The sequence below is a fragment of the Dunckerocampus dactyliophorus genome, chromosome 17 (assembly GCF_027744805.1).
Source record: "Dunckerocampus dactyliophorus isolate RoL2022-P2 chromosome 17, RoL_Ddac_1.1, whole genome shotgun sequence".
In the NCBI taxonomy this organism is placed as follows: Eukaryota; Metazoa; Chordata; class Actinopteri; order Syngnathiformes; family Syngnathidae; genus Dunckerocampus; species Dunckerocampus dactyliophorus.
In genome coordinates this window covers 17,442,541-17,468,274 of record NC_072835.1, presented here as the reverse complement: position 1 = coordinate 17,468,274, position 25,734 = coordinate 17,442,541, and the positions used below count along the sequence as shown (strand labels likewise).

General features: G+C 44.5%; 1 protein-coding gene across 1 annotated transcript; it reads right to left on the bottom strand.

Moving 5' to 3' along the window:
• Positions 1-4,120: 4,120 nt before the first annotated feature.
• Positions 4,121-25,327, bottom strand: smad7 (SMAD family member 7). The gene is made up of 4 exons (XM_054756330.1): positions 22,116-25,327; positions 21,746-21,799; positions 17,150-17,221; positions 4,121-5,038 (listed from the first exon to the last, which is right to left on the bottom strand). The coding sequence occupies exons 1-4, from the start codon at positions 22,585-22,587 to the stop codon at positions 4,500-4,502; spliced, it is 1,137 nt and encodes a 378-aa protein (XP_054612305.1). The 5' UTR covers positions 22,588-25,327; the 3' UTR covers positions 4,121-4,499.
• Between the last annotated feature and the right edge of the window lie 407 nt (positions 25,328-25,734).

The window sequence follows — 25,734 nt, the reverse complement described above, 5'->3', positions numbered from 1 at the left end:
GTTCATATGTATTCAATATTGAGGATTAGGTAGCACTGAACATGAATGAATGTATTTCATGTTTTACTCTTTCATTAGGCTATCTATTAGCTTGTTATTTTAATATGAAATATTTTTACATTATTATTGAGTTCATGTATTAATTTGGTGTATATAAATAAATATTACCAACAGTGTTTTTATATTTGTATTTCTATGTAGTTATTATTTTGCTTTTTTTTAATAGGCAAACATTTTGTATTTTTATGATAAACTTAATTACAAATATTTTATTTAAATACAAATATTTGAATTTATTTTAATTATATTCAGAAGTATGCTATATAAAATTGTATTAATAATTCTAACAACATATATTAAAATGTAGTTTCTTTTTATTAGTAATATATAGTATTTGTATTTAATAGTTACAATTTTCTGTAAATGTATATGTGTGCGTATATTTATATATATATACTGTCAAACTTGTCTATAACGGCCACTAGAGGGAGTCTGCAAAAGTGGCCGCTATAGACAGGTGGCCTCTATAGACAGGTCGGCGTCCAGTTTGAATATTGACATTGTCTCACACGAGGAAATAAACAGTGTCACGTGTTACAGGCATTGCCTGGACAGCTATGTAGTGGGGCTTGTTTAACCTTTGCTTGTGGGCAAGCAGGAAGGAGAGACGATGCTGAGAGATGTGTGTGTGTGTGTGTGTGTGTGTGTGTGTGTGTGTGTGTGTGTGTGTGTGTGTTCTGAGCTGCTGTCTGGTGGCCGCGTTCAAGAAATAAAGTTGGCAGAAGCAACAGGAGAATTTTCCTTCTTTGCTTCGGAGCTGAGTAACACTGACAAGTTAACAGACTAGTAACGAACGGAAAAGAAGACGGCTTTTTTGTGTCAAATACAGAAGATGAGGACTTTGATGGATTTGTGGATGAGGATTGATCAAAAATAACGTAAGTACATTCTAAAATACTTCAATTAAGTACAACCGAACTCAGTTTTGCTCCCGCTGCCGCATGCATGCTAGCGTATGTTTTTTTTTATTGTAGCGTCGCTGGGAGCACGTCCTGTTCCCAGCCTACTTTGCGGTAATGTTTTGGTGCAAATGCTCTTAAAGTTACATGTTTGACCAGGAAATAGCCAGCTCAAAAGAAGACGGCTTTTTTATGTGGAACAACTGACAGTTTGTGTGGATCTTGTGAATGATTGTGACTGAGCTAGGACTAGTAATTAAAGTCTACACACGACGGCTTCATTGATTGAAAAACAAAACTTTTTCGTGCATGAAGCTTCTACTTGAGTTGGTAATTTGGCCGCTATATACGGTCAGATATTGACCAAGGGAGACAAAATGGGTGGCCGCTGGCTGCGTTGGACAGGTGACTGCTATACACAGGGTCTATAACATGTAAATTTGCTGCGGGGGATTTTTCAGTGGCTGCTATAGGCAGGTGGCCCTTCTATAAAGGTGGCCGCTAAGACAGATAGATATATTTATTATGTCACTTTTATTAGTCAGACTACATGCCAACTCAAGCGATGAAATCACAGTTGCATTTCAAAGAACGGTTCATGTAAAGAGCAAACGTTTTTTAAAACGTCATTTTTCCAAATGTATGCTTGTTGAAGCTCCCAAAAAGTCGACCTGGTTGAACTATTCCAACAGCACGTAAAAAGCACCAGCAGGATGCCCTGTGATGTACGTCGTGCTGGTTTGTAGCCGCGCATTTCTGGTTGCTTTCACAGGGTTTGTGTTGATGTGAGTGGAGATGCTGTGGTAATGCTTCTCTAGGCATTATTGGCAGGGGCGGGGTCAGGGTCATCCGGTCTGAGGGAAGTCATGGATACACCACTGTTGCACACACAAACACACGCACACACACACGCACACACACACACACATATATGCACACTGCAGACTTGAAACCGCTTTAGTTGTATTAGTGAGGTTAGGGATTTAGCTAGCGCTGTTATCAGGGCATGTTTTCAAGGAATAAGGTCCAGTCATGTGACCCCCCCCCCCCCCCCCCCCCCCCCCCACACACACACACACACATAAAATCCATTGTAAGAATGAATAATTGTCGTGCAGAATGACAACATGTCTTATTGTTTCAAAGACAATCTTTGATTAGCATTTTTGCAGCAGATTCTCCAAAACGGCAAATCACATGGAGGATCTTTGGCTGGCGTTTTTGTAGTACGTCCTGAAAAACAGCAGAGTGTGTGTTTGTTATTTACAAAATCTTTAGCTAGTGCCGTTGCAGGAGAGTCCTTAAAATAGCTTAGAGGATCTTTGACAAGAATTTTTGCAGTAGACCCTGAAAAACAGCAGAGTGTGTGTTTGTTATATAGAGGGTCTTTGGCTGGTGTTGTTGCAGGAGATTCCTAAAAATAGCATAGAGGATCTTTGATAAGCATTTTTGCAGTAGACCCTGAAAAACAGCAGAGTGTGTGTTTGTCATATCAATGATCTTTAGCTTGCGTTGTTGCAGGAGATTCCTAAAAATAGCACAGAGGATCATTAACTAGCATTTTTGTAGTCAATCCTGAAAAACAGCAGAGTGTGTGTTTGTTACATAGGGGATCTTCAGCTAGCGTTTTTGTAGTAGGTCCTAAAAAGCAGCAGAGCGTGTGTTTGTCATATCGAGGATGTTTAGCTGGTGTTGTTGCAGGAAATTCCTAAAAACAGCACGGAGGACCTTTCAGTAGCATTTTTGCAGGAAATCCCGAAAAACAGCAACGCACTCCTGTCATTTTGACTCATATTTTTGAGGCAGATTCCAAAAACAACAGCAATGCATTTCTATTATAGACATAAACAATCTTTTACTAGCACGTTTTCAGTAGGTCCTTATGAACAGCACAGCACTCCTGAGGATCTTAGACTAGCAATTATGCAGTACATTCCGAAAAACAGCGAAGCACTCGTGTTGTAGAAGCTGTTAGAGGATCTTTAACTAGGGAGCTCCTTAAAAATGTCATATAGAGGATGTTGGCTGAAGTGTATGGCAGATATGCCATCTATTATTGATGCCAATTGTGTATAGCGTAGGAAGCGGGCTATGTCGTACGTCATGTAAAGTAGGTCTGGTGAATGTAGGTCTTTCAGACAGTGCATGTGGGTAAAGCAGGCTTACTGTACTAATCCGCTTCACAGACACCCATCTGACCAAGAGACAGGACGCGGCCCAGACGGGCACGCACGCACGCACATAAAGAGACACACACACATGAGTTGTGTGTCTTGAGTGGGTCATCGTCTTGCATTATCTGCAGCATCTCCTTCGTTTTTGCTCATTTCCTCCAGGCGTGGCACTGAATTCCTCCATCATTTCGGGGGAGGAAGAGAGTGCCTCTGTTGACTTTGTCGTTTCCTGAAATGCGTCACTGGCCGCCCGCCGCTGCCGCTTCCTGGCTGTGATGTCATCCGCCGGGTAATGACAAGGCCGAGAAGGGACATGGCTCCCGAAATAACTCAAAAAGAAAAACAAAGCCTTTAAAAAAAGGAGTGTAGTATTTGGCTACAACCAGCAGAGGCGCTGTTGATGCAGTCTTGACTTATTTGCTGTGTAAAGAAATGCATGACGTCCATGAAGATGGCACAACTTCTCCGGTATGGAAACAGGAGTTCAGAACATTTCGAAAAAAGATTTTGCCACCCCAATAAATGAAATTTAAAAAAAAATTACAATTAAGGTGTTATGAAAACATTTGTAGGCTGAGTTGTAAAGCAACAGGTGGCGCTATAACCCCGCCTCCTTGCAGAATGCAGCCAATTAGAAGCCTGAAGAAAGCAATTTGGGGAAAACAGTGAATTGAGTTGTAATAACTAAATAATAAATATAAAGTGAGCAAAATAGTAAAATAGAATACAAATATATATAATTATAGTTGTGTATATGAGGCTAATTATGCAAAACCTACAAAGTCAATTTAAGCCAGGCCAAAAAGGGTATATATATAAAGGGTATATATATATATATATATATATATATATATATATATATATAATATTCTGCATAAAAATATACAATATAGAAAAATGTAAAATATTGAATAAATGAAATCATTTGGATAAAATAAAATGAAAAATGTAATATATAGGATAAAAAATCATTTTATTTTGTTTGACACGAATAAAGTAAAGAAACCCACAACAGCGTGAGATATGTGTGTTTTTTTTTTATTATTTTGGCATTTCTTTGTTTTGCATTTATATTAAGCAAAGTGCATCTTATTTTTCTTTTTCTCATCAACACATTGCACAATACATAAATAATGATGCATATAAAACGTCTTCGTATTTACAATTAATAATATATTTATATATATTTATATATATATAACATAAAATACATTTCTTGCCTCTTATTTCTTTTTTATTAATTCTTATTAAAGAAAGTCTCTTGTGGGAACTTTTGCAATAACTTTCTGTGTTCGAGCGTCTGGAACAAAAAAGGAGGAAGGGGAGGTAAGTGTCCGAGGATGAAGAGGGGGGGACTCGGCCGCCACTATCGTGTGTTGAAGATGACCTCCAACCAGCAGGGGCAGCTGCTGATGAACTGTCGTGTGTAGCACTGTCCCCAGCCCTTCACGAAGCTGATCTGCACCGTGAAGCCCGTGCGCGGCTGCTGCGTGAACTCATGGTCGTTGGGTCTCTGCAGGCTGCTGGCCTTGTCGTAGTCGAACGCCTTGATGGAGAACCCGGGGAACACCTTGTGCACCAGCAGCGTGCGCGAGTCCGGGTTGTCCAGTGTGGCCGACTTGATGAAGATGGGGTAGCAGCTGCGGTTGTACACCCACACGCCGTCGGCCTCGCGCGTCAGCTGGATGCCGTAGCCGATCTTGGTGCGGACCATCTGCACCAGCTGAGACTTGTTGTCCGAGCAGAGCTGGCCCAGGCAGAAGCCGTTCCCCTGAGGTAGATCGTAGAAGATGTCCAAGGAGGACTCCTGGACCGAGTAGAGGCGCCCCACGCGGGTCTTCTCCTCCCAGTAGGCCACCACGCACCAGTGGGCCCGCTCGCCGGACCCTTGAATGGCCAGGGAATCTGGGACAGAACAGGAGAGGGATGGTTACAAGCTGATGGTAAAAAAATAGCGCATCAAACAAGGCACACATCAGCCCTACTCAACTGGGGGGGGTGTGGGTCTAATACTGCCCTTAAATGATCGCTCCGATCCGCACCTTCACTTCAAAACCTGCCACAGATGATCTTTCCTACAAAATAGCGTGCTCCTGTCATATTGACGATCTTTGACGAACATTTTTGGAGGAGATTCCTAAAAATTGCAGAATGTTCCTAACACACAGAGGACCTTTGACTAGTGTTTTTTTTTCACCAGCATATCTTTAAAAACAGCAGAGGGGTGTCACATATAGAGGACCATTGACTAGAATTTTTGCAGTAGATCCCTAAAAACAGCAGAATGTTTGTGTCACAGAGGAGTTTTTCCCCAATATATCCTTAAAACCACCACAGGAGTGTAATATCGAGGATCTTTCACTAGCGGTTTTGCAGTAGATTCCTAAAAACTGTAAAGAACTGCAAAGAACGTGGTCTCTGGTCTCATCATTATCGAAACAGAGGGCCCGTCCAGACCCCCTCAGCAGCAAAAGGTCCAAGGAGGCCGCATTGCTTGCTAGTTGCTGCAGCGTTCTTTCAAACGCCTGCTCTGACCAGGAGGATTAGCAGCCCAAAAAAGCCCCTGCTTCCATCGGCCCGTACAGGTGAGAACATTTCAACCCCTAATTGAAGAAGCCATCCCGCTTTCATTTGCTGAATTTGCATAATGTCCCTCACCTTTGGGTGCAAAGTGCAGATTTGGATTGCACTGCTTCAAGTAAATCATTCATGGCGGCAAGCTAAACCAGCCGTCCTGATTTTGCTATGCGTTTTTAGCTCATTTTTTGTGCTCATTAATAATTGATTCGGAAGTATGTCAGCATTTTTAATCATTTATATACCGATTCCCTGACAAAAAAACAACGTGAATCTCGGAAACTTCCCCTGTCCAGCATCCAGGTATTTATTTCACAGTCACACTGGTCGAATTTTTGGCTAAAAAGTTACCGAATCGATTTAGAGTTACTGAATCGTTTCGGATTGCATCGTTCTGAAATGAACCAACATCGTCCTTGAATCGTATCTGCAAACACGAGTCATTTATACGAACAGAATCGCTATTCAAACGAATCGTTCTTGCCTAGTAGGCAATCTTTGACAAGCATTTTTGCAGCAAGGTCCTTAAAAGCAGCAGATGGCAGCTCTTTAGCTAGCATTTGTCTTGCGACTCAATCTGCATTCCCTTCCACCGACATGCTACGTTATTACGCTATTTGTTTTTCCTTGCCTCCGTCGCCAAAGTGGTAACTCATGTTGGTCCCATACGTTTTTTTGAAGGACATAAAAATTGAAGCCAGCTATAAAGCGGCTTGTAAAATCCCTTCGGTCACAGGCGGCATTCCTCAGCAGTCATCACACCGAAATGAAGACGTCAACGAGTGGCGCTCGTCGCTTTCAAACAATGACACCTGATATCACATTGATTAGCACCCCCCCCCCACACCAACATTCTTCCCCTCTTTCTGGTGGAATTCTTGGAGACAGAAGCGACGCAACCGCCGGGCAGGCAAGCGTCCACACGCACGACACCATTTGCCGAGGCATTAAAGCGCTTATCTTCTGTCTGGCTCGCCCGTGTTTTCGTTAGCGGCGCGGCCAACAATGCGCTGACGTCACCGCAATCATCTCGCGGCGCGCTGCAGGAAATCATTCCTTGCAAAAGGGGTGGGAGTTGAATAGCATTCCCATAAACATTCCCTCCCCTCTTAAGGGTCTTAGCGGGGAGCGCGTGGTGGTGGTCTCAAACAAGCGAGGCCTCGCCAAGGCTAAAGTTTCCTGAGCGTAAAAATGAAGCGTAGCATTGGCCGAGTTCCAATTTCCAAGACCCAGCCCCCCCCCCCACCCCCACGCCTCCTCATATCTCTGTTCCGCAGCGACTCCCGCCCCCCGCTCCTAGAAAGGTGGGAGGAAGCACACAGTTGGACTTTGTAACTTTTGCGTCCTCTCCACTAATTGCGCCGTCTTGTATGCGGATTTACTTCCTCGGCAAAGGCAGGCTAAAGGGGCCGGCCCCCCCCCCCCCCCCCACCCCGCCCCCGTTCTCCTCGTTTCATCTCGCAGTAGCTGCGGACGTAAGCGGTAATTTGGAGGGTCCCGCCGCAGACATACGGTGACTGCTAATGCGGCAGGATCCTGTGGCGGTCCGAGCGGCCTCGCCGTGGCCTGTCATTAGCCTTCATTAGACGCTGGGGCTGGGGGGCGGGGGCGGGTGTTTTAGGGAGGGGGGGGGGGGGGGGGTGGCGACTGAAAAGCCTCCTATAAAACAAGCGGAGCTGTGTTCTTTGAAGTTTGTCAGAGAGCCGGGCCCTGGGGAGTTTATCGTAAATCCAACCTCGTGGGGCACAGAGTGGGGGGTTGGGGTGGGGGGTGGGAGCATGTGGAGGTGTGGGGCGAGCTAAGTAGCCAGCTCGCTACCTTTTTAGACTAGGAGGGCAACGAAAAAGCATTTATCTTCCAGATAAGAGACAGAACATGTCGCCAGTGATGGCTTGGAGGGCCCCTGGTGGTGGTGGGGGGGTCGAGGGGGCGCTCACCTGGGGGGGTCCAACCCCCGAAATGGAGTGTGTGTTTGTTATTGCTAGGAGAGACAGGGCCTGGCGTCAGAGGTCATTAGAGCTTGGCTGCCTGTCTGAGCCCGTCAGTGCAGCCCTGCTATTCGGGACGACACGCCGGCCACGCCCCCCCGCCCTGGCCCCCATCTTCACATACTAAAAGCCACGAAGATGGACAACACAGAATACGGCCTGTTTATTTGCCACAAACGTTAGCCAGACCAAAAAAAAAAGTATTTTCTGACATAACCAGGATTGAAAGTGGTTACCGTGCCAGCATTTTTTTGGCCAAAAGGGGCTCCGCCCGCAGTTACCTCACAGGAGGGCGAAAACGATACAGGCGCTCTTCCGTCTGTGGCACGCAGCCCTGTCAGGAGTGTGTTCACAGCTTGTCCTGACAGCAGACAGGCTTACACCTCATGCTCAACACACACTGGTGGGGGGCAGGGAGAGGGGACGTGTCTTGTTGCAAGTAAATTTTGGAAGACATCCTCGTCCTCGTCTTACAGTCTGACGCTATTTGCGGCACCCATAGGTGTTGTCTGCCCGAGCGTCTTCCGTCTGTACATCTGTCTGGACGTCATTAGTCCACCTGCTCCCCCTGAGCCCGAACGTCTCAGTCTCCTCCTCGTCCACCGAGGATAATCTGGCTAGCCGGGCAGTCTCGAGGCCATCTGTCAGCCTCTTTTGCGCCTGTCAGTCGTCTGCACCCCTCCGGGCTACAGCCTCACACGGAACAAAAAAAACGTTCCCTAAGGGACACCGTGGCGTTGTTATAAAAGACAATATGGTGGGGCACCAACTGCTTAGCTAGGCTACATAGCAGCAAAACTACAGTGCTCTTTCTTCCAATTTCTCATTAAAATCCAAGAAGCACAAACAAAAATGTGGTCCAAAACCATTTTAGATACCTACCTAGCTAGCTAGCAGGTGCGCTATTCTTGGTCACATAGTCGCTAACTAGCACAGGTAGCTACGCAGAATTTGTGAAGCCCTGTTTTTCCTAAATAAAGTTTTTACTAAATACACACTTTAAAGACAACAATAGAAACATACTGTGCTGTATAAAATGTCATTTCTTCACCCCAGTAAATAGAAAGGAGCATAAAATCTTAAAAAAAATTGAAAAATATTTACTTAAAATTAAAAAAGCAGCTATGGGAGTGCAAAGGTTAACCATAAAATCCAGCTATGAAAATATCCTGTAGATAAAACTGAATTAATGCGTTGAAAATGTTTCAGAAGGGTTAGCCAAAGCAGATTTGAGCATTTCTGAAGAGTGGACACTAAGCTAGCTGAGGCAAACTGGCGTGTTTGAGCTACTAGCTAACCGCTACCAGGCGTAGCATTATCAGCCACCAGCACAGGTTGCTGGGCGGAAGATAGTCCCTGAATACGTACTGTAAAAACAATACTACACCCATACTCTGTATGTATTTTCGCCATTCCACCCAGTGCCATCTGCCGAAGATAAATCGTCAAAAACTAGCAGGTGATGAGGAGCGTAGAGTCTCAAAAAATGCTGCTAGCGTGTCGCTTAGGTGGCAGATTGTGCGTGCGTCACTCATTAGACCTCGTTTAGATGCATTTTACATTACGTTTAAAATAAATAACTAAATAACAAAGGCAGCTGGTGGGAGCGCGCGGGTTAGCCATTTTAGTCGTGCAAACCAAAACACATCCCTAGCATGTTTTTCCCAGCTAATTTAATGGCTAATTGGATAATTACCATATGCTCAACAACAAAGACATTCTGTAAATAAATGCGACATGATAAGCTCCAGGGTTAATTTTTTTTAAAGAGCGGACGCTAAGCTAGCTGGGACAATTGGACGTGTGCAAAAGGAGGGATGGGGGGGGTTGTCAACTGAGTGGGTGCTGGCACAGTCTGGACAGGTTAATCATTATCTCTCGTCTGTCTCCACACACACACACACACACACGCACGCGCGCGCACACACGCACACTTTTTGCCAACTCAGCACGGTCATGAGGTTACACCCTGCACATAAACAACCTTCAACTGTGGACGTTTGTAACTATTCAAGACTGTCGCCAATCGATGCACACAATCTTTGTACGTATACTATGTGTGTGTGTGTGTGTGTGTGTGTGTGGTCGTGTGGTTATTGTAAACACACACACACACACACACACACACACACACACACACACACACACAAAAACACAGCAGCTGAGCAGTGGAATGGGAAAGACGTGAAGGAAACAACTTAAGGGGGGGTGGAGGAAGAACTCTTGGCGGCGCCTTGTTTTCTAAGTCAACACCCTCTCCACAGTCAGGAGGGGGGAGAAAGTCTATTCCAAAAGGTCAAGGGTCGTGCTGTGGAGACATTCCTTTTGTTCCACAGCAGACGTCTCACTTGTCACCAAAAAAAAAAAAAAAAAAAAAAAAAGCCAGAAGCTTTCTATAAATCGTTTCCCATGAAGTGGGGCACCCCAAGGTTCTGTTTTTGACACCCCAATGTTTTTGCTTTGCCGGCATCAGTGTGCGGCAGCTGTGTTAGCCACGGTGTGTAATTAGCCCACCAACAATATCAAAGGCAACAAAGTCAAGTTAGCAAAAAAAAACACCTCGGTGCCGACAAGTGATGCTCATTCGCACAACTTCACAACACCAACAGACGTGCACCTAGCTAGGTAGCTAACACAATCACCAGGGTTAGCTTTCTTGAGCGCGTGTTCTTGTTGCTAGGCAGAACTTGCGCCTCGCAAGCCCAATAAAAACAAAGCATGCCAGGCAAATTCGTAGAATAGTGGAAAAAGGCCTTTTTTTCGTTTTAGCTTGTGGCGCGCAAAAGGAGTATTCATGAAAAACGTCACAAACGAAACACAATTGAAAACAGAATCCGCGGGATTAATTTTCCTGTTGCTAGGCAGATTTGTCTCCTGCCTGTTCTCTTTCGCTTATATTTGTATTATTTCAATCCAAATGAAACGAACAAAATTTGCGCTTGCTTGTACTAAAACTTTAACAAACGGGGTTACAGTCGTGCAGATGGCATTTTATGAGACTCCTCAAACACAAAACCCATTTTTTCGATAAATGTTACCTTTTTACTGTCCTTAAAGGCATCATAAGACGACGTCGGTGTGCTTTAGCTTTAAAAAGGAAGCGGGGGGGGGGGAAGCCAAGCGAGTCCCGATGGCAGGAAGGCTAAAACAGGGGAGTGGGAACACAAAATCAGACCGACTGGCAGACATTTCTTCCAAAGGAGTATCCGGGCTGCCAGGCCAGAGAGAGAACGAAAGAGAGATCAGGAACGGGAATTTTCCGCGAGCGATAACATGATCTCCACGTCAGGAGAGAAAAAGAGAGAGCATCATCCCGAAGAACATTTTGTTCTCCTGCAACACCTCCTTCTTCCTCGCGCCGAGTTATTATTGCAACACCTCATCATCACCATCATCATGCTGACCACACACACGCACACACACACACACACCATTCTCCGATGCCCAGATTTCCCAGGGCGACAGGACAAATAAACACCACCTCGCCGCCGCGTGCAGGGTGCCAGGCGGCGAGCGCTGATGATGTCATCCTAAGATTATATCCTGCCTGCCGCCGCTGACTCACAGATGCACCAAGACACGCCCACTCCTCTGTGCCGTTCAGGCGCCGTGGGAAACTCAAAAAACCAAGCAGACAACCGGCAGAGCCAGTCTTGTCTTCTGCTGCGATTTTTTTTTTTTTTTTTTTTTTTTAAATGGAGCTCTACCTTTTTTGTGTCTGCGTGTGTTGCGTAACACACTTTAGTGCATATTTACTTGGCCGCCCGCCGACAAAATGTGGCCTTTAAATTACAACCGAACGGCCTGCAGTTTTGCAGCCGGTGTTTAAAAAGAGCTGAGCCATCCTGTCACGTAGCGCGGGGGTCCCCAAGCACCCAGTACCGGTCCCTGGGCGGGGCCGAACCGGGCCGAGGAAAGCTTTCAGGCGCAAAGGCTAACTAAATACAATTTTAAGTAAATGCGTATCAATTTTGTAAATATGGGCCATTATTTTATTCACAAAATAATATAGTTTGAAGTTTTTGCATGTTTATGTTGTTTGTTGCGAGTGTCCCGCTTTGTTTGACGGTCCTTGAACGCACCACCGTACGTGCGCTAGCCTTCACTCTGTACAGATGGTCAACTATACTGTATTTTTATCGTTTTACTTTCACTTCATATTTGCTCCCAAATGCTGATACTGTGTGGGGACGCACAAAGGTAAAGTTTGATGACGTTATCGAGTGCTAATGTGTTTATTTGTTGTGTGCACAAGTTCATCATGTCAAGTTAAATCATGTTAGCACACTGCCCGTTAGCACACACGCCAAGCTTATACTGGCGGCTGGTGGGTCTCTATTCACTTTGTGCTTTTAATTTGAAGTTTTACACATTACATACTAAATGAGATCAATTACGTCGCTATACGACCCCCCCCACCCCCGGTCCGCAGAGATTTGTGGGAACACGCGCCGGGCCGTGGGTCCGAAAAGGTTGTGGACCACTGATGTAGAGGACTAGCATTTTGCGGTAGGTGTTTATGGATCTTTTTGCTAGTGTTTTTAAAGTTCATCCTAAAAAAACAGGCATGAGAGGATCTTTGACCAACATTTTGCAGAAGGTGCTTAAAAACAGCTGAGCGATCCTGTCGTGTAAACAATCTTTGACTAATTTTTGCTTAAAAACAGCAGCGCACTCTCCATATAGAGGATCTTTGACTAGCGTTTTCCTCGTCACGGATCTCTGACCAGAACTGGACTCACGAGACCAATTGGGAGGGGGGGGGTTAGTCACTGTACACTGCTGATGGGGATGTCATCCAACTTCATGTCAAAAAAATCCAGACTATCCCTTTAACAACAGCAAAGCGCTCCTGTCACACAGGATCTTTGACTAGTGTTTTTACAGTGTGTCCTTATAAAACAGCAGCTCACTCCTGTCATTTGGAGGATCTTTGACGACCATTTTTGCAGGACATTCCTAGAAACAGCAAAAGCTTCCTGTCCGATAGAGGATCTTTTGCAGGAGGTGCTTAAAAACAGCAAAGAGCTGCCGTTATGTCGCGTTTTGACTGATCTTTGACTAAAAAATGTGGCCCCCGGCGCAATTTAGTTGAACAGCCCCGCTTTAGTGTGTGTGTGTGTGATAGACATAAAAAGCCCCCCCCCCCGCCCAGGACTACATGAATGAACAGGCTGCAGGGCGAAGACACACCAGGAGCGGAGCACACAGACACACACAGCGCAGGAATGCGTCTCCGTGTATTTCCATTTCCGTCTTTATCCCGTCATGCCTTCCTCATGTCAGCTTCCACAGTAACAATGTTCATCTTGTTCTGGGCTGCCCTCCAGCTCTGCATAGCTTCCAATGGGCCAGAGAGGGGTTGGGGGAGGGCGGGGGGGCGTCCCCTCCCCTTCCTGCTAAAAGGTAACGACGCTGCTCTCATAAGACAAGTAAAAAAAATGTGAGAATATTCAGCAGAAGGAACCGGCGGCCCAGGGCCCACATTCCGTCCTCCTCCCGCCATCGGTCGCTGTTTTTTCGATTTGTGCAGCATAATGACACAGGGTGGAGAAAACAAGAGGACGGCCAAAAACCATAATGAAGTCGCCTTTGCCAGGAGGCAAGAGGCGGCTTTGGCTGCCTCGCAAAGAGAGGAAGTAAGGGGGGGGAGTAATGAGAGATCCCGGGGCCTGACTCGGAGCGGCGCCCGGGATCTCTCTCTCTCCCCCCCTCTCTCTCTCTCTCTCTCTCTCTCTCTCTCGCAAATTACAGAGGACGCCGCAGCAAAAGCGCAAGCCTCCACCCAAAAGACGCCATCTTGCCTCCATTCGGGGCCTCCTTGAAGGAAGCATGGAACATCGCCAACATCGCCATCATAAAACCTTGAGTAACTGCCGCACAAGTGAAAAAAGAAGTTAAGCACGGAAAAGAAAAAAGAAAAAAAGATACAACGCTCCATCTCAACTTTGATCACTAGTGAGGACGCTTGTGTTAAGGTTGACTAATTAATGTCACTACTCGTCTTTTATTGTGCAGTACTTGGCTGCAACCAGCAGGGGCGCTGTTGGTGCAACTAGCTTGCGGTCTAAAAAGGACAAAGTTGAGCTGTGCTAACCAGTTCGGTTTTATTCAACCGGTTAGTTCATGTGACCTATATTGTAACTTCTTCTCTAGTTGCCTGGCTGTAACCAGCGGGGGTGCTGTGGATTTGGCTAGCTTGCGGTCTAAAAAAGGACAACATGACGTAAGCTGTGGGAATTTTAACGATTTCTATGACATTTAATGTTCGGTTATCGTAACTTATGGTGTATGTAGTTTTTGCCTTGCGTAAGTAGCACAAGCAGGAAACAAGAGACACTGCTGATTCAACTTTGCCGTCTAGAGAACGCTGTGTCATTTTTCTTTTAATGACATTGACAGCTTAGCTAAAATCATTTCTGGTGTACATAGCCATCGTCTTTTGTGTGCTACCTGGCTGCAACCAACACAGGCTCTGTTGATTCAACTTGTTTGCGGTCCAAAAAACCCCTAGAACATTCAAAAAACCCAAGTTAAAAGCAAAAAGACGCTTTTGAACTGAAGTCTGTTAACATACGCAAACGTCTTGCGTCACAGCAGTTCTCACTATGTAGCCTTTTAGACTTTAGAGACCCCCCGAAATGTCACAAACTTGTACATGTTCAAGAAAAAGATGTCAGATATCAATGTCCTCTTCTTTCTGCTTCTCCTGTGTGTGTTTTTTTAGAAGAGGCCTCCCTCTCTCGCCTTTTCCCTCAAAGACATGAGGTCATATCCTGCCCATACCCTTTCCTCTCGCCGCTAACCCAAACAAGGCGGGAATGCCGAGAGCGAGGAGGAACACTGAGGGTGCTCTGTTCAGGAGTCAGGCTGGAAGTAAGTTTCCGGGAGGTTAAAAAAAAAATTATATTGGGTTATAAGGGTGACACTTCACTTCCCGTCATTAATGAATATAAATATCCCCAAAAATGGGGTCGTTGTTGCCATGACAGCCGGTTTGATTTAATGAGCCGAGGAGCCCAGGACTAAATTTAATCCGCTGATGAAGGTTGGACCTCCAGCGGATTGAGCGGATGACTAATTGACGTCGTGACGGGCCGCAGACATGCTGTCGAGAGAGGTGACTGGAATAAAACCGGGCCTAAATTTAAACAGCGGCGGGGAGGAAGCGCATGTGTGACAGTGGGCCGTGTGCCAGGGCTTGCACCGGGTCATTCTATCTGCCTGCCTCTATGTGTGTGTGTGTGTGTGTGTGTGTGTGTGTGTGGACATGAGACCGCAGTATACTGGATCCTCTTACGCGGCAGGCACTCCGGGTCAGTCCCCCGACGGCACCAGCAGGCATGCCACCAACCAACATGCGGTCACCAATGTGCTTCTGTGTCTTTCAATTCAAGACTCCCATACCAATTCTGACAATTTTAGACAACTTTATTTGCTCCAGCACACCTACACACGTCGACCCACGCCTGTGTCATGCCAGGCTCACAGAGATATTTGGGCTGGACGCCAGAATTTTCAAAAGCCCTCATCAATTCTAAACAGAAGTAGACGTGGGCGCTAGCTGGGCTGCTTGCACATGAACTAGAATGGCACTCAGTTGAACGCAGACCTCCGGCAAGGCTGAACAATCTTAAACTGGGCCAAAAGCAAATTGTAGCTCTTCATAGGTAGAAGCCTCCCGCATATGCCCCCCTGTCTTTAAGGTTTAGGCATTATTTCATGATAAATGAAGGAAAATGTCTGGGAAATGCATTGTTAACAAAAGTGGACAAAATGTTACTGTGGTTTTGTACAGTGGATCTGCAGCCTACTCTAAAGTTCCCTGGGAATTGGTAGTTTTTACTGTAATTCTGCCAACTGAGAAAACGCTTTGCTAAGGTCAAACACGGTGTGGCACTGCAAAGAATGCAACCGCCCTAATTTGGAACTCGCCACCTTGAATCTTCGACTTGCAATCATTCTGAATTCGAATCAAATTTGTTGTCAAAGGGACGTATGCGCCTAGATTGGCATTACACTTGTTTTACTTTTCCTTGACTAATGCCCTACTCATCTAAACGTCTTGAGGGATTCTGTTCAAAATCTTCCGTGTAGTGCTCCTTGGTGGAGGTAATACGGTTTCCACATATTGGTCTCCATTCACAAAATGGCCATTGTGATCGCTCTCGTCAGTTTCGGGGTCAACTGAAACCCACTCAATCAACACCCCCACAAGCGGCAGGCCTCTGGCCATCACCCCCACCCCGCCAAACACCCACCATCCCTCCCTGTTCTGCGCTGTGTTCCAAGCTGATGACGTGAGCCGGAGAGAGCGAGCGAGAGAGCCGCTAGCCTGGCAGGCAGCCTAGTTTGCATTTGCGCTTGTCACTGTCGCAGCTCGCTTAACTCCTTCCTTCCCGTCCAGAGCCAATAAATGCAAAAGTTTCAGTGTCCTTACGTGAACAAAGCACGGCCACAGTCAGCAAGGACTTCCCAAAAAAAAACCTCCCCCCCATCCGCTCCGCTTCTCTGGAAGAGAACGAATGAGGTGATTGAGGCAACTGGAAGGTCAGCGGCAGGCCTTCTGGGAGAGCCATGTTTCTTTTGTCAGGGCCCCAGAGGGAGGGTGCGGGGGAGGGCAGAAGGTGGTGGTGTTGGTGGGGGTCTGAACTTGCCAGGGAAATCATGAGGGCAGAACTTTTTCTGCCATATTTGCTGAGCTGAGGAGACCCATTCACAGAACTAGAAGAAACCAAGGGAGGAGTGGACACCCCCTTCAGGAACACGGGGCACCAACAAGGTTAGGCACCCTCCCCAGCTCCCCAGTCTTGGATTTCACAGTTAATACGAGCTGGGGACGTCCTGCATTGAAGACTTCAACTTGTCTAAAAAGGAGTAGGAAAAAGCTTATTTCATCCTATAGCTTCTGCGTGCTTCAGTTAGCATTTACTGCTAGTCTGGTCACTCCCTGTACCAGTTTTCCAGGTTTTTATAGGGAAAACAGAATAAAGAATGTATGGAGGATTTGGGTTCTTGTGTTGTTGCAAACAAAGGGGGAGGGTTGAGGGTAAGGGTGGTGGTGGAAATATGGGCAGCGAACACCAGCTGACATAAAACAGGCTTTAAAAAAACCCAGTAATGAGAACCATCTGAACCCAGAGCCGAGCGCTTTGCCTCTCTCTCTCTCATTCCGCAGTCCGCGGACACGGCGCCGGCTCAGGAGGGCTGCCAAAGGGGGGGATTAAGGGCGGAAAGCTGAGGAAGCCCCAAAACACATCCTGCATGGGGAGATGGGAGAAAGAAAGGCGCCTGTGTCTCGCTAGCTAGATCACTGCGGGTCTGCACATGTAGCATCTACAGAGTCAGCCCCCCCCCCCACCTCACACAAAGCGTTCGACGTGTTTGTCTTCTACAAGAAGACAAGAAAGAGAGCTGGACGTGGAAGGTGTGCACGTGGAGGAGTATTTACCTGAAAGCCCCACAGGGGCCGAGTAAGTGGTTTCCCCGGTCTCACCGGATGAAGGTCCTGAGTCCGGAGAATCTGGAGAGAAGACGAAGGATTTGAATTTACAGCCGTGTCTGTGTGTTCAGGGAGACGCTCGAGCAGCAGCTGCGGCACCGTCAATCACCAAGCTGAAATCAATGCCTAATGAAGACGCTGACGATGAAGCTCTCAACTGCATGTAGACTCGTAGACGAGACTTTCTTACAGCCGTGATAATCTCCCATAATCCACCGCTTCGGGAGAATCGTCAGCACTGCACTTTTTGTTTCGCTCCAAGATTCCCAATACTTAAATGTGCGGCTCGAACATTAAAAGATGATGGAAACAGGAAATAATAAGTGCGACTGTCATGTTTTGCCCAGCTTTAGGACGACAGACAAATGACTTGCATGCATAGTCGCTAAGCATGCGGCTTGAGAGCGAAAAGATCATGGAAACAGGTAACGGGTGAAACTACTTTAGGATGAGGACTGATAAAAACTGTGCCATCTGTTGACACGCCTGAAAACCTATAAATCTGAATAAAATGTTTTGAAAATGACACGGGTAATTGCGGCTCAAGTGCGAAGAGATGACGGAAAAACAGGTAATGTTTCATGTTTTCTCCTACTTTAGGACTACAAACTAGGCTAGGAGGTATTAAAGAAAGCGCGAGGCTTCGCTGCCACACGCACCCCAACCCGGCGCTTCCTGCAGTCCTGCTAACGAGCCGCGCGGGCATACAGCCCCTCTTGGCCAGCCTGCCGCGCTTTCATTGGCTGCCAACGACCTTGCCTGGGTCGCCCGGGCAACAGTTCACAGCTGACCACAGGGTTGAGAAAAGGAGGGAGGGGGGTTACACACTGCATGGATTATATCCCACCACCAGAGCTGAAACAAGGTGCCGATTTACATCAACGCCACTTTTAATGCTGCATCGGAGAGGGGCCGTGACACTGGCGACCTTACTTCCTGCTCCATGAATCAGTCGCTGTAAACACTCGCCACTTCCTGCTGATTTTTATTTACAACAGGGATGACCTTCTTCAGATTGCACTCACAGATATCAAACAAAATACAAGAAAATTGGAAGAGAATTGGAAGAAGCCAACACAAAATGTGACAAAAATACTCAGAATAATACAAATAATTTTAGCATGAGCACAAGCATCACTCATAGGAAACATGACTAGATTGCCTGAGGCTATGTTTTTTTTTGGGGGGGGGGTGTCGCCAGTGTCCTATTAATATACCCTTCAGTGTGCAGACTCCTCCTCGTGTTGGCGATAGCAGCTGAGTCCGAACAAATGGCGGAAAAGTGTGACAGATGATTTACAGTAGAGGCTAGCTAGCGAGCTCGTAAGTGAGCTAACCGTCTCCTGTGTCCCTCCCATGGTAATCGAAAATCTTTTTCGGCAAGACTTGCATAACCACTTCCTGGACCCAGCTTCCTATTTACTTCCTTATTGTGCTTCAGTCGCAGAGATGCTGCCGTTTCTTTCACCCTGACATTTCTTATAGCCAATAGGAGGCGAGGAGAAAGAGAAGGGGGCGGGGCTGGTTGGAGTATGGAGCCACAGCTGCAGCTGCAATGACTTCCTATTGTTTCCACTCACTGAAAGCCACTTTCTCCTTTTTTTTTTGCTGGCGGGCCTGGGCCAGCTGGTCGTCTGGCGTGGGGTCATTGTTTGAACCCTGAGCACTGACAGACGGGACTAAATGAGCCCCCCCCCACCCCCAAACACACACACTTCACCTCTACTCATCCCCATCGCCGTGCAGCTCACTTACACCACGCAATTCAGTTTTCAACTTTTTTTTCCTAGCATTTCCATGTTGTTAAGGGCATCAAAATAACCTTGTGCAACTGTGCGGCTCGAGCTCAAAGAGATGATGGAAACAGTAAAATACTACTAGCACTTTATTGTTCAAATTATTACTTTTTTACCGCTCTTCAAATTGTAACTTTATTCCTATGCAATGATGACTCTCTCGTAAAAGATTTTTTTTTCCTTGTAAAATGTTTTCACATAAAAATTACAACTTTAGTCTTGTAACATTACGACTTATCGACAGTAAAATTCTAACTTTATTCCATTTCAATAACTTTTAGATTCAATTATAAGTTATTCTTGTAATTCTATGACTTTGCTCTCACATCATTATTAACATTTTATACCTATAGAAATACGATTTTACAATCTTGTAAACCAAACTTTTTTCCATTAAATTCCAATGTATTCTTGATTTGCTATGATTTATTGTCATGCTACTCTTAATGCAGCTGTATATTTAACACCTATGGTCTTCTACTTGTACAATTGCAGCTTTTTTCACGTAACATATACTTCATTCTCATAAATTACAACTTTATTCTCCTAAAATTTGGACAGAGAAGCTCAGTTTTGTACACTATTTTTTTTTTTTGCATCCGCATTGGTAAAAGCTGGTAAGAGCATCAAAGCAACCTCGTATGATTGTGGCTCAAGCAGGAAGAAATGACGCTAACGGTAAATTACAACTTTATTCTTGTCAATTACGATTTTCCCTTTAAAATGATGACATTTTCCCCTCATCAAATTGCAGTATTATTCCTGTCAAACTATGACTTTATCCCAGTAAAATGAATACTTTTTCTTGTAAAATTACTACTTTATTTTCATAAATTACAACTTCAAAAAGTACAGCTTTCTATCATGACCGAGCAGTTCAGTTTTGTGCACATTTTTTTAAGCACTTGCGTTGGTTAAAGTTGCAAAGAGCATCGCAATAACCTTGCATTACTGCGGCTCGAGCACGAAGAGATGATGGAGACAGTTAATAATGTGTGTGACAGATAATGTAGAGTGCGTTATCTAGCACGTCCCTGTAAGTATTGCACCACTGGACCCGTTCAGAAGCTACCAAAAAGTGCCACAGTAGCAACCGGACTCTTTTTTCTTTCCCCCCCATCGCCAAAGAAGGCGAACGTAGTTTGTTTATTCCAGCTTGTAACCCTACAGTAGGTGGAAAGCGCAGCATTAAAGGTGACACTTGTGTGGTGCGGTGGCGCTCCTGAAATGTAACACCCGTCACAAGCAACTTCACAGGCGACGATGACATAACCCGCTGCGGCTCTCTGGCACCGACGTGACAACCGGCGTCTGGCGCAGGCGGCGGCGGCAGCCAACAAACAAACAAATAAAGGATGCAAAAAGCAGCGTTGCATCACGACGCCATCGGGCACAACGCTAAAACAGCCAATCTTAAAAAGGCATCCAAAAGCAGGGACCCCCGCCCCTCACTCTTTGGTGTTAATAAGTGGAAGACAGACAAACAAACAGTCGGTCGCCATGTAGGCTGCTATCACAGCGAGCTGGCCAGCAGCCACACTAGAAGTGCACAGCCAGCCAGTCTCAGTGCCTCTGCACTGTGCTGCCATAAATCACAACAGAACATGGAGCTGCTTCCTGTACTGTATGTGTGCACACATGCACAGCCTGCACTTATGAACACGTTCATGTCAGTAGACTCTGTTTTTAATCACAAATAGATCCAAACAGGGCCGTGTTTTGGCATTGTGCTGCCTGAAACACTACGATTTTTTTTTTAAAGCACTGTTATAGCAACCAAAACAACAATGGCGGACCACAACATTGAGGGAGCCTTTGCGTTTACAAACACGTCTCCGGCAACACAACGCTACATTGTACTTACGTAAGCCCAATTTTAAACCCGCATAATCGTCAACAAAGGGTTTACAAAATACTGTCTTGCATGCATTGAGTTTTTCCTCACCAAAGTTATGCATTTTTCTTATTAATTACAGTTGTATCCTTCCTAAAATGTACATTTATCGCAATATTGCGACTTGTAAGGTGACCACCTCTCGTAAAGTTACATCTTTTTTCTGGTCAAATTGCACAACTTTATTTTCTGAAAATGAACTTTTCTCATGATAATTCAACAAAAACGACGACATTTTTGCTTTTCAAATTACTGTCCAGGTAAAATTGCTGATTTGAGTCCTGTATCAGTACGCCTTTTCGCTGTAAAATCTGGACTTCATTCTTACAAAGTTGCAACATTATTCTCGCAAAAATCAGCATTTCTCGCAATATTCCCACTTTATTCTTATGACGTACTACTTTTTTCCCCATTAAATTGGTTATTCTAGTTATCCGATGAACCAATCCTCATTGTGTTATTGATACAAGTGTACATTTATGTCTGTGACATTACAACTAAAATTACAAAAAAATTAGAACTGAACAAATTTTTCACTGAAAAATGTTGATTTCTTTTCAATTTTATTACAACTTAGTCTCTTAAGAATGACAACTTTACAGTACATGGTAGTGTTTGCTTATGACACCGCCAACTAGTGTGCTGACATGCTTATGACAGGCAGTTTGCACACGATGGAAACTTAATCCTGTAATACGCATGCCAGGCCACTAGTTGGCAATGTCACTTTGTTAAGACACAGAGTCACCATTACTGTCTGCTACAGTTAACGTAAAATTACACTTTTTTCATTTTGTATCCAATGTTAGTTAAAAAGAGTTGTGTGTGTGTGTGTGAGAAAGAAAGAGAGCTCACCTGGTGGTTTAAGATAATCCATGGGATAGCGGGAATATGGAGGAGGAGGAGACTCTGCATAAAGCATAAGAAAAGAGAGAAAGATCTCAACTTTGTGATAAGGGTTGTCATTCTTCATGGGGTGGGGGGGCAGGCTGGCTGCCTATTGCCTTTCATTGGCAGCCAGATAAACAAGGGGGCCGCCTGGCGCCAGGAGAGCCACTATCAGCGTCTAGGACAAAAGTCAGATAGCCGGGGGCCTCTCTTACACGTTTAATCACTGAAAACTTACAAACTGTCTAGTTGTTTAACGGCACAGCGCTTCCTCAAAATAAAAAAGTTGTTTGTGGCTAAAATAGCTTTAAAAAAAACCCAAAGAAATGCGTCTTACCGAGTTCACAGAGCCTGCTCATGTGGTGCGGGTTGCAGCAGACGAGCTCCGGGTTGATTTTCCCGTAGGATTCACAGCACGACAGCCTCTTGAGCTCCGAGGAATGCCTGAGGTCCGGCCACCTGAACACTTTGTAGAGCAGCATGGGGAGGGAGTAAGACACTTGACCCACTTTGGCGTCCACTTTGCCGGGTAGGAGCAAGCAGGGGCTCCGTGCTCCCCCCTTGGACTCCACCGCCTGCAAAAGCACCTCTAATTGTTTCTCTTTAATCTTCTTCAACACGGAGTGGGTGAGCGCCTTTAATTCGGCCTCCGACCCGGCTGCGTGGGACTTGGCCACCTTGGCCGCTTTGCCCATGCAGCAGCCCCCGGAGCCATGCGTCCCTCTGTCCCCGACCTCCCCGTCGCCCTCCACGGGCGCGCGGCTCCGCCAGAGTCGCCGGACGAGCCCCGATCGTTTGGTCCTGAACATGCGGGACGAGATGATGAGGGTTCCCCGGCTAAAAAACGAGCATGGTGTCCGCAAATCATGAAGATTGCCGGGTTCGAGTCCAGGCGGTGACGAGCAGCCTGAAAGGGAGGCGGAGGAGGAGGGAGGTGGAGGAGCGGAGCGAGGCTGCAGCACGACGCCGGGGTAGGGAGTCCTTCTCCTCCGCTACGAGCTCCGCGGTGGTCGGTCAGCGGTTCCTTGCAAACATCGCCTCAATCGTGGAGTGTGTGTGTGGAATTTAGCTCCACGGAGCTACGGCAAGGCAGGGGCAGGAAAGTGGGGCCATTTAATCCACGCTAGAATCCACATAAAATCCAAGAGGAGCCCACGCAAAGAAATATCCTTCAGCGTGAAACCTTGCAGCCTTTCCTTCCACGCACGGAAGAGTTTATGCGTGGCAGCAGCAGACGTGTGTGCTCCCTACAGGCGGGGGGAGAACTGCGTGTGTGTGACGCGGATTGTTTTGTGTGTGTGTGTGTGTGTGTTGCCCTTGCCCCGTCTCCAAGCCTGGTCACATGTGCGTCTAGACACCCTGTCGCTTCACAAGAAATGTGATTGTGTTGCTGCGCAAAACAACACATCAAGTAGAGCCCGCGAGAGCGCGCACGCACACATACACACAGACACATGCACGAGCACGTCAAAAAAGAAGTTAAACGATGCAGTAAATGCATTCATTTGAGGACCGTCGACAGTTTTTTTATTGTGAAAGTGGCCATTTCTTCTCTTAAAATTACTTTTTGGTCGTAATATCAAGACTTTATTCTCGTTTGTCAGGTTTATTTTCACCTAAATTTGGCCCATTATTATACACCTTTACTTTTTCTTGTGCATTTGTATTTCTATTTAAATTACGTACAATTACAACTTTATTCAAATAAAATGACTTTTTTGTCGTAATATGGTACAATTTCGAGGTCTTTAAAAAAATTGGCTTATTTTCACTCAAATTAAGACTTTATTATAATATAAATATATAATATAAAATCATAATATAAAATGATTTTTCCTGTAGTATGACTTTTTTCTTGTAATATAAAAAAGTCCGGTTAAATGTTGACATCTATCTTAAATTACAACATTTTTCTCAGGTTCATTTTCACTGAAATTATTACTTTTTTGCATAATACTTCATTTGCGCAAAATTATGACTTTATTCCCATAATATTTATGACATTTTCTTCTGGTAAAATGTGGACGGTTTCTTGTAAAATAATAAAAAAAAACCTACCCTGCAATTATGACTTTTCTCATAATATACTGACTTTAGTCACATAATTATGAATTATAACTTTTTCTTGTAATACAATATTTCAACTTTAGCCTTTATTCCTGCAAAAAAAATCGTTCAAATTAAAATGATATATTAAAATTCCAATAAAATGAAGGCGTTTGTGTGATAATATTGCGATTTTATTCTTGTAAAATACCACATTCTCCCTCCCTCAGGTTCATTTTCCCTGAAATGATTACTTTTCTCGTGATATGATGACTTTATTCCCGTGAAATGATTATGTTTCTTGTAATATCGCAGCGTTAAGCTAAAAAATATTTGTCCTTGCAAACTCTAAAGTGTTTAGAAGCAGGTGTGACTCAAATGAAACACGTTTTGAAATCCTTTTTTCATACTGATTTGAGTTGAAATATTTGTAAATATTTCCGGAGTTCTGTCTGTCAGGCAACAGCAGCAGCTTTCTGCCCGAGTGCACGTCTTGTTGAAATGTTAACGTTTAAACCTTATTAGAAGTTCCCGAGCAGTTATCAGTCTGTCCGAGCTGTGCTTTAACATCCATAAAATGGAAGGAGAGTGGAAGTGTACGCTCGCGAGGCCAGTTTGACATAAAAACATGGAAAAATGCCACAGAAATCCCACGTGTCCACGAGAGTCCTGCTTGTTCCCTCGCTGCTGCCCCCGTCTGGACGCTGAGGATGCGCTCTAAAAGTGCACTTCCGGTTGTGGCTGATGACGCACGCTTATTTAAATGAGCCAATATATTTATCCCGACAGATGCATTAACTGTGAGCCGTTTAATGATCCGAGCAAACAATGTGACGCTTTATAATGAAGTGTGAAATGATTACTGTATAAAATGTTACAGCCTGACGTTCAACGTATTGCTGGTAACGCATGCAAATAGTAAAGACCCATAAAACCACCCATTCATAACTACAGGATATTGTATTTGTGTGCTCTTTTAGAACACATATTACACATTAAAACTGTGAAATTACATTTTTGGACATTTAATATTGCTTCTTTATATATTTTGTCTCAAATGCCAACTTTAGTTCTAATATTATTTGACCACGGTATACGTGTGTTCATAATATCAGGACTTTTTCATGTAAAATGACATCTGTTTGCGACTTCTTCTGGGGAATTACGACTTTATTTTTAACATTCATTTTACTGGAATGTTCCTAACGTGACTTTTCTGACATTACAACTTTATCCCCATGAAATTTATAAACTATTTATAATATTAAATATATTAAAACACTGTAAAAAAATGTACTTAAATATAGATTTTTTTCTAATTCTATATTATTATAATATTATTAACATAGCATCATAACATCTTATAAAATGAGGACGTTTTTTCCTATTTAGTTCCTGTAAAAAGTTTCTTGTAAAATTGTAACAAAGGACCATGTTGTGCATCACTCCTTGTAAAATTACAACATGATCACAAAATAAAAATGATAATTGTGTAAAATGTGTTGTTTTTCTAAAAAAAAAAAAAAAAAAAATCCTTTAAAATACTATAATAGTACAACTTTATTGCCATAAAACTCTAACTTTTTAAAGACAGAATTTCATTCTTGACAAATGAGGATTTCACCGTAAATGTACGACTTTATTCTTTTAATTTAATACATTTGTCTTGTAAAATGCAATTTTTTCCTCATAAAATTCCGACTTAATTTCTTTTAAAAAATGTACCTTTTTTTGTTGTCGTAATAATCCAACTTTACTGTCACAAAACCAGGAGTTCTTCTTTTGTTTTTTGTTGGAATTTGTTCATCATATTATGAATTATTCCTTGGAAAATTACATCTTTTTAAACCACAAAATAAAAATGATACTCCTGTGAAATTGAAAAAAAACCCTGTTATATTACATATTTT

Coding starts and splice junctions, on each gene's coding strand:
- smad7 (XM_054756330.1), bottom strand. CDS start 22,587: ATGTTCAGGACCAAACGATCGGGGCTCGTCCGGCGACTCTGGCGGAGC. Junction 21,800..22,115: donor GAGCAGGCTCTGTGAACTCG/GTAAGACGCATT, acceptor TGCTTTATGCAG/AGTCTCCTCCTCCTCCATAT. Junction 5,039..17,149: donor GGCCCCTGTGGGGCTTTCAG/GTAAATACTCCT, acceptor GTTCTGTCCCAG/ATTCCCTGGCCATTCAAGGG.